General features: G+C 38.3%; 1 protein-coding gene across 1 annotated transcript in view; it reads right to left on the bottom strand.

The window, feature by feature from the left end:
* Window positions 1-1,618: 1,618 nt before the first annotated feature.
* LOC118980804 (HEAT repeat-containing protein 5A-like) overlaps window positions 1,619-9,249 on the bottom strand; it is a 30,263-nt gene continuing 22,632 nt past the window's right edge. Inside the window, exons 11-14 of the mRNA XM_037037457.1 lie at window positions 9,005-9,229; window positions 5,382-5,536; window positions 3,634-3,847; window positions 1,619-3,132 (exon numbers count right to left, since the gene is read on the bottom strand). Of these exons, the coding sequence (XP_036893352.1) occupies window positions 2,825-3,132; window positions 3,634-3,847; window positions 5,382-5,536; window positions 9,005-9,229 (902 nt within the window). The 3' untranslated portion in view covers window positions 1,619-2,824. The remainder of the gene's footprint in view (window positions 3,133-3,633; window positions 3,848-5,381; window positions 5,537-9,004; window positions 9,230-9,249) is intronic.

The raw sequence follows: 9,249 nt of genomic DNA, 5'->3' as shown, positions 1-9,249 counted from the left end.
TTATCGTGTAATAGCAACTTTAACCGAAACAATTCTGGACACCATATCACTAAATGAGCCAAAATCTTTTAAGAGTTTCAAAAATTCATTTCAAGAGAGAGCGGAAGGGAGAGGAAGATCAATGTGCAAGAGATTAATGGTTGCCTTTCCCATGCTGGGATCCAGGCATGTGCCCTGACTGGGAATCAAACCAAGGACCCTTTGGTTTGGAGGCCTGTGCTCAATTCGCTGAGCCACACCAAACAAGGCTAAATGAGTAGAAATTTTAATCTGGCAGATAGAAGGAATGATACAAAATGAAAGGCTTTCATTGGCAGAAGGAAGTGGAAACAAGAAAGTTGCACTAGCAAAAAGCAGAGGGCTGTGCCAGCCGCTTTCCTTTAGGAGAGACGGCAGGGATATCAGGCCGGTTACGGACTAGTGCTGACTAGGTGATTCCTGATTGAATGGTTGAAGATCCCATTTTGGGGAGCGGCCAAAACTGTAATTAAGTTTCAGCACAGTGACATGGGACTTAGCATGAACAACTCTGTTTTGGGCCTGTGTCTTGTTTGTAACTGGAAAAACTACACGATGCAATTAAATACATAAAACAATATGAAAGAACCCCAAAATCATGCCCTGGCTGGTGTAGCTCAGTGGATTGAGCACAGGCCTGTGAACCAGAGGATCGTGGTTTGATTCCCAGTCAGGACACATGCCTGGGTTGCAGGTAAGTTCCCTGCAGGGCAGTTCCCAGCAGGGGATGCATGAAAGGCAACCAACTGTACAACCAACCGTTTCTCTCCCTCTCTCCTTTCCCTCTAAAGATAAATAAATAAATAAAATCTTAAAAAAAGAACCCCCAAATTAAATCAGTAAGTTATATCCTGAGAACAACCCAGCATTTTCCTTGGCAGATGAGTAAATTTCTGAGCTCAAATCCATTCTACATTATTGCAATTCAAGTTATTAGATACCTAGTTGAGGCTCCAGAGTAGTTATTGAAGACAAACTCCCTGTGAGGAGGCACAGTCTAAGAAGGAGATAGTAAAATGCAACTTGATGTTCCAGGTATAGAAGAATGTATAAAGCACTACAGGAACATAGATGAGGAAGCAGTTTAATCTGCTTGGTGTAACAGAGGGGAAAGAAGTTAAAAGAGAGTTACCAAGGGGAAGAGACGTGGTGACATTTAGCCCAGGCCTTAAAGGAGTGGGGCCTACCAGACAAAGGAGGGAAGGGCACTCAGGTGAAGGAAACAGTGAGAAGTATGCACTCAAATTCCTGGAGACAATTACAGAGACAGATGGTCCAAACCATTGCAAAGAATGCACCAGTGCTCCAGGCAATTGAGCCACGTTGGGAAGGGCTGAGTTGTAGTTTGTTTGTTTTTAATTTCCTATTTTTTAATGTCTTTTATATCTGAGTCTGGGTGTTTTTCTTATGCATACTTCTGTGTACAAATAAAAATGTTAAATAAACTTGCATGCTTTAATCTTGTTTAAAAAAAAAAGAAAAAGAATGCTCCAAAGAAAGGGCTCCTCTGAGAAAAAAGGCCAAGTTACATAAAATTGTTTTTCTGCAATCTGTGAAATTAACCAGCCGTTTTTCTGAGTAAATAATTTCAAATGCAAGAAAAAATTAAGAAAATTAGCTTTATTTATGTAAATTAGAAAAATTGATTGTAGTGTTAGAATTTGTCAAATGTTTTCATTCAGAACAATTTACAAGAGTATTTATATACAAACATAATAAAATAAAGTACATCACATTGCTCTTGCCTGACTCAGTACTTTCTCTATTCCGAACACACCTGTGTAACTTCAGTTTTTAATATTTAACAGGGAAATGCTCTGTTTTGACATAGTGCTTGATTCAGAGAATAACACTGAAGTGCAAAGACAGTCGATAGTCACCAATGGTTAAAAAAACACTTTTCAACCAATGACTTCATCTTTCGATTTTTTCTATATTAAAATATATTCCATGTTAAAAAAAAATACTTTTATTCACTGATCTAAATTTGTACTAAATTTGACATTTATATAAACCCATAGTTAATTTAAATATAGATATGTATCTATATTAAAGTCATTGGTATGAATGTTTCCAAAAATGAAAATGAACAAAATTATTAGGAATAAAGGTAACAGAAAATCCACTTGAAAAACTGAAGATGCCTTATTCTATTTAAAATGGGTAAAATCTCCATTTCCTTAACCTAATACAAACAAAACTGAAAGGTGGTGAAAACCCATATTTATAGATACCAAATCTTAAGTAATATTATAGGGCTGTAATTCATTTCTGCTATTATGTTTTGAGTAATTCTAAACCAAGTTTCCTAAACAGCTTTCCAATCATTTAACATTGTTGAGAAATCCCAACAAAGTTCAATGCAGTTGCTGAATAAGGCAGAACTTTAAGTTAGCAATTGGGGTACAGTATTAATGCAGATAATTTACAATAGACTCAAATCTGTTGGTCACAGTGTTAAGTGCACTACGTGTATGTGGATTGTCAGGCAGGAATCTGATTCAGTTCCTCATTTTTAAAGCAGTGGATTGTTTAGTAAGGTCAGGTCTTCAGCACTTTTCTTGAAATTCCTGGCAAGAATACTGACAGACCTCTGTAGTTTTATTAAATGGGAAAAAAAACACACACACAACACAAAAAAATGGTAAGTCTGCTGTTACTTTGAAAAGTCACAGCTATTTAAATGAAAACAATCAACCAGACCTCCAAGTGCACTTGTGTCTAAAATGTCACTTTTGTCCCCAAAGAGAAGGAAATAATCAAGTACTATATTAAGGTGCTTATTAGTGAAAAAAAAAAAGTAACATCAGAGAAAACTGGTCTTTAATTGGATGCTTAAATTCTTTCCAGGGTGCTTGGTATGTTTAGGTGTTGGTATCCGGACTCGGACACTTTCCTGGTTGCCTTTTATGGCAGCCTCAAGGCGTGCCTTCAGGGCTGGAGAAGAAGCCATTACGCTTTTAAACACGGTTGAATACTGAGGTCCAATCTGCATGAGATTTTGCAAAGCAAAGTCATGTAAATTCCTCATTATGGAAGTCGCTGATCCCAGAGCATTCTCATCCAAAAGGAAGGAAATGAGGATGGGTAGAAGGCAGGCCACCAGCTGAGAGCCTGGGAAGTAAACACAGGAGGTAAGTAAGCCCTAGGTTCTATAAATGTTCATTACACAAAGTCGTAAACACATTTCATCTGCACACATTTCCCTCCACTTCAGGGGAAACAAATTCTTCCCTTCTCTTCTCCCAAATTAATACTACTTCACATGAACATAATACTGCCTTTCAATGAATATGAAAATATACTGACTCTTAACATTTTAAAAATTTATTCATTTAACAAATATCTGAATGTTTTACTTTTTTCCCAGGAATTCACCTGTTTAACTTAATTTTTAAGAAATTTATTTGACCATAACCCCTCCACCCTCCCCAAAACACAGTAATTCTTTTAATAGTTTATTTGTGTTGTATTTTCCCCATTACCATTTATCCTCCTTATGCCTTTCCCCATCCCTGCCCACACGTCCCCCTGAATGTTTCAGATTTTAAGTAACGCTACATTTCTGATTTCGGGTAGATTCTGATACAGCACGAATTCTGTGCTGACACTTACGATGCTGTTCTTCAGCAACAGGTACTAGTGCTTCCAAGACCTTGATGCCTTCTTGAAAGATCTGAAGCTCAGCAGTGTCTTCGGGCTTTTTCGTGTCTATTTCCTGTAGTTTGTCCACAATAGAGGATACCAAGGAGTAAATGTAAGGGTAGGAAACAGCTGGATTCGGACACTGGAAAATGGAAAGTAGGAGTTGATAGGTCTTGATGTGTACCTAATCGGGTAAGAGACAAAAATAGTATGAACTGTAAATATCAATTTACATTAAAGGTAATTTACTTCAACGTAAATTTTAACAAGTAAATTAAAAAGACATTTAAATTTATTTCTAATTTATCTTTAATTTTGGAATTCCAAGTGGTAACAGGTATTCACACCTGCATGTTAACAGCAGTAGCTGTGACACTTTGGATTGGGAGCTGAGGTTGTGGGGACGCCAGAACAGGAGAGCTTGCCTTCCTTGTTGTACGGTTAATTTTTCTTCTTTGCCCTAGTTTCCATTTTCCCCGTGATGTGCCCTTTTATAATCTAATACCAAAATTAAAGTGAAACACACACACAAACTTGAAAAACATTTAGGAGATTCAGAAAATGTTTTAGATAAAAGTCGCTTAAATTTAAAATTCAAATGTCATGGTTTTAAGACACATTAATTGGTATGTCTGAACCATGATAATTATGTCATCATTTTGGTAATTATGATAGGACAGTCATCACTTTGAGACTGCTGCCTAAAGCTCCAGCACTGTCACAGGCAGCAAATAGAACAGACAAAAAGGAGAGGACTATCCTCAAATACAGCGGGTCCCCAGATGATGTCTCTTGTTTTCGTGCTGACAGATACCTTAGGAACTCCTGTTTAATACCGATTTTATCAAGTGCTTTCTTTATATGTTGTTCTGCTTCAAGCTGCACAACTTACATCAATGTTAAGTGAAGACTTACTGTATATATCACCCTTTACTCAATACCTTGGAATGGATTTGGATGATTAATTTTTTGAGAGAAAAATCTGGTTCCTACATTTGAGGAGTTGAAATATTTCTGATCATATGGTACAAACACACTTTGTAGCAAATAAAGGAATAGGAAGTTAATTCAGTAAATGAAGGACCACAAAGTGACAGGATCAACCTTTATGTACTGATTTTGGAATGGGCCCCATTATTTCATGATCATATACTAAAGTCTTCTTTTCCTTTCCTTTCCTCACTAGAATTATTTTTATTGATTTTAGAGAGAGAGAAAGGGAGAGAGAAACACGGATCAGTTGCCTCCCGTAAGCGCCCCAACTAGGGACTGAAGCCACAACCCAGTTGTGTGTCCTGACAGCGGTGGAACCCGCAACCTTTTTTGTGTATGGGATGATGCTCCAACCTATTGAGCCACGCAGCCAGAGCTGGAGTCCTTGTTTCTTCTTAAAAATAACTTTTTTAAAGGGAAATCCACTATAAGAAGCTCCAACAAATCTTATTACATGTCCCTTAAAAAATTCTAGAGATACAGCAACTTTAAGATACCCCTATTTCAAATTTATTTATTTATTTTAAAACACTTCCTTTATCTTTCCCCAACTGTGCTCTATCTTCAAGGCCAAGTAATAGGGCATTATTATTTGGCTTTGTCACCCCAAGAACAGAGAAAAGTTTTTCTCTGTTCTAAAAATAAAATAAAAATAAAATCACAAAAGTTTTGCAAAAGCATAAACATATTGCTATTACAACCATCTCTCTACTAAAGACGCTTACCATAGGATTTTTCATCTCAAGAGTAACCTTAAATTTCTCCATACAGCGCTTCTGAAGGCATGGGATAACTGTTACTTCTGGACTGGCAGACAAGGTAAATACTGTGATAGCAGTAAGCAGACTGACTTCATCAAGTTCTTGGTGTGTTCCATCTACTGAAGAAAAAAATGATCTTGTGAACCAGATCCTAATACTGCCATATTCACTGTTTTATACATCTGTGTGAAGCTATCTCTACTTTGATGGTAACAATTTCTTTTGTGTACATAAGAGTTTTAGATAGAAAACATTAATTGACGTTGAGACTCCTGGCAAATGTTGTAGGTTTAAAAATGAGCATTATAAGTAATTCTACAGCCAAGAATTACCAAATTACAATCTTTATAGGTAAAGATATCAGTAAATACACATACAAATTTAATAGGAATATATAAATTTGCTAGTCTAGTTGTGTGACCTTGGACATTCAACCCTGTCTTCAGCTTCCTCATCTGTAAAATGGGAGTAACAATAGAACTTACATTTATGAGGTTAAATGAGTTAATCCATGCAATGCATTAGAATAGCATGTTGAATAAAATACTCAATGTGTATTAGCCATCATATTACTATTTCTATTGTGGAGCAATACAGATATGCTTGGCCAATTATTTTTTCTTTCTTAAAAGATTTTGTATATTTTTAGAGAGAGGGGGAGGAAGGGAGAAACAGAGAGAGAAAAACATCAATGTGTGGTTGCCTCTCTCCTGCCCCCAACTGGGGACCTGGCCCGCAACCCAAGCATGTGCCGACTGGGAATGGAATCCCTGATCCTTTGGTTTGCAGGTCAGCACTCAATCCACTGAGCCACACCAACAGGGCCAATTATTTTTTCTTTGTTAATTTCAAAGTATTCATATTTTGATAATACATGTGTGAAGTGAAAATAACTTAGCATACTGCTTCATATATCATTGCTTAACAGCAGAGAAAAACATGAAAACATCTTCATAGGCCACTGTGGGGACTAAAAAGTAATGCTTTTCCTCCCATCTTGTAAATTCCTCTAGCTGGGCTAATCATCAAATTAACAGAGAAATACAATTTTAATACATGTGCATGGGGAATTCACATTAAGCATGAAAATTCCAAAGGCACTGAGGCGAAACTGAGTATATATGACATTTTGGACAGAGGGGGGGTATGGGATCCTAGGTTTCAAAAGTAAGAATGAGCCATTTACAGGTAATTTGTTTCTAATAACCAACTTAAAGATCAATATCCCCAAAGGCAAAACTTTTGGTCCCCTTCACCATCAATCATTTGAAGTAATTTTCTATTTCCTTCCAATATAATTTGAAGATTTGATATAATTCTTCATTCATTCATTTTCCAAAGTCAAACTCTCATTAAATAGTTTTAGTGGGTCTGATGTGGAAAATCAGTATTATTTGAAAAGGAGTAACAAACTCAACTCATTTCATTAATTTGTATAAGAATGGATTGCTGCTGTTAAAAAAAGGGCACATATATACAGTCTGTGCAGAAGGTATCTAGCCATGTAATATGGAAAAGAGACATTTACTGAAGAACATATAAGACATAAGAAAAACTGTGCATAGGACAATGACACCTTAGTCCCCTTCTAAGTAGGCACCTTAGGACCTCATACAGTTTTATCAGAATCTCTTATATTGTTCAAAACACTCTGCAAAATCCTTGGCTGGAATTGCCGCCAGCTGCCCTATGGTATTTTCCTGAATCTCATCGATGGTCTGAAATCTCTTCCCTTCCAAAGGTGATTTTAGTTTCGGGAAAAGCCAGAAGTCGCTGGGTGCCAAATATGGGCTGTAGGTGAGCTGAGTCACCTGGGTGATTTGATGTTTCACCAAAAAACTCTACAAGAGATGTTATGCATAAGTGGGCACATTGTTGTGGTAATTTTAACTGTTGACCATGTACTTTTTTACCATGTACCTTCCTTACCTCTTGTCTGCACCTCAACACTGCATTTTACACTGCTGATCACTCCTGCCACCAAAACTCCTTTACTTTGGCTTCTGTGACTGCATCCTCTTCTCAATCATCTTGCTCTGTAAACTTAAGCTGGGCTATTTCAACCATCCTACAGGTCGCACGGACAACTACACATGTAGTCTAAAATCATCTCTACTCCAGATTATCTTCCTGAACTCAAGACCTCTACACACCCTGTTCCACTTGATCATCCTACAGGCTTTTCAAAATTAACTTCACTATATTCCCCTGAAAATGCTCACCTTGGTATTTCTGGTAACAGCACTATGAATGTTCCACTCACTCTGCCCTTTCAACTCCTAAAGTGTCAGTAAATTCTGTTGGTACAATTAATATTTTAGTTTTCATTATTCTCTTTATCCTTACTGCTACTATCCTATGTCTAACAATCTTGCTTTCTTTTCCATACTGGTCCCAGAATGATTCTTTAGAAATGCAAATCACTTTACTCCCCTGAAAGCCTTTACTAACTCCACAGGAATATTAAAAGCAGTCCAAATTACAGACCAAGACACATCCTCCATAATCTGGCCCTAAGCACGCCCAACTCACATCTTTTTCTACTAATCATCATTCAGCCTCCTCCTCCTCTTTCCTCCAAACCCACATTCTCTCACTTCCCTATTTGGTATCCCCAAATGTACCTTACTAATTAGATCTCCAGGCGTTTGATCAAAATTCTGTGCCTAAAATCCCTATCGATGATGTCCAAGTGAAGAATGCTCTCTAATCCTTTAAGAAATTGATTCTGCTGAGAAACCTCTGGTGGCATACAGAGGTGTATCCCAGACAGCCCCTTCACTGGGGAAGGTGCTGCCCCCTGTGGGGAGTGTGGTCAGCTGTCAGCTCACTCAGGGTTGGCCGTAGCTACACAGCTGCCTGGACTGAGATCGCATCCTTCGTGGGGCAGCCCACATCTGAGGATAAAGGCCAGGTTACTGCTGTCCTCTGTGGGACACTCTGATGGGCAGGCCCATTAGACCCTCAGGTTCACTCAGCTTTGGGGGGCCTGCACTGCAGTGTGACTTATTTTGCCCCAAATTGCTTTCCCCTATGCCTTTCACAGATTTGGTTTCTTTTCTTTTTTCAAAAAGGATTTTATTTTTAGAGAGAGGGCAAGGGAAGGAGAGAGGGAGAGAAACATCAACGTTCGGTTGCCTATTGCACACCCCCTACTGGGGACTGGCCTGCAATCCAGGCATGTGCCCTGACTGGGAATCAAACCAGTGACCCTTCAGTTTGTGGGACAATGCCCAACCCACTGAGCCACACCAGTCAGGGCGATTAGGCATATTAAAAAGTTATGTCAGCTAGTCATAGATCACACCATATTTTTAAATTAATGTAATATTACATATGAGGTTTTTTCACTGTGAACTTACTATACAGGCTGCCAGTCACCTACTTGAATTAAAGGTTAAAGATACTAAAATGAGAACACAAATGTTTCTATCCACTATATTCTCTAACCATGTATGTAGAAAATATGGTCTCTTTCAGGTGAGATTACCAAACATGATCAAATAAATAGCTTATTTTTTAAAAAAACCGTCCGTCTTGCTTTTTTAAAGCAAACTGTACAGCAGCTTCCAAAGAGCTATAATTACCTGGGTCCCACGAGTCAAGAACTGTTGTTAAAGCACTTCGGAGAAGGTCTGTCCAAGCAGCCTGGCTCTTCTCCGCTCTGGCCATGGGAGAAGACAATATCCCTTTCAGAGCCTGCAGGGAGGCTGCGGCTGTTGAAGACAGCTGGCCCCCAGGCAACCTCACAGCAGTTTCTCTGAGGACCCCAATGGTGAGGTACAGTATAGTGGGGAGAATTGAGATGCTTCCTGTAAGATACATTTTTAAA

Source organism: Sturnira hondurensis, unplaced genomic scaffold (assembly GCF_014824575.4).
Source record: "Sturnira hondurensis isolate 20B ecotype Veracruz unplaced genomic scaffold, ASM1482457v3 Scaffold0023357, whole genome shotgun sequence".
NCBI lineage: Eukaryota > Metazoa > Chordata > Mammalia > Chiroptera > Phyllostomidae > Sturnira > Sturnira hondurensis.
Note: the sequence above shows the minus strand (reverse complement) of the source record. Positions and strands in the feature narration are given on the sequence as shown.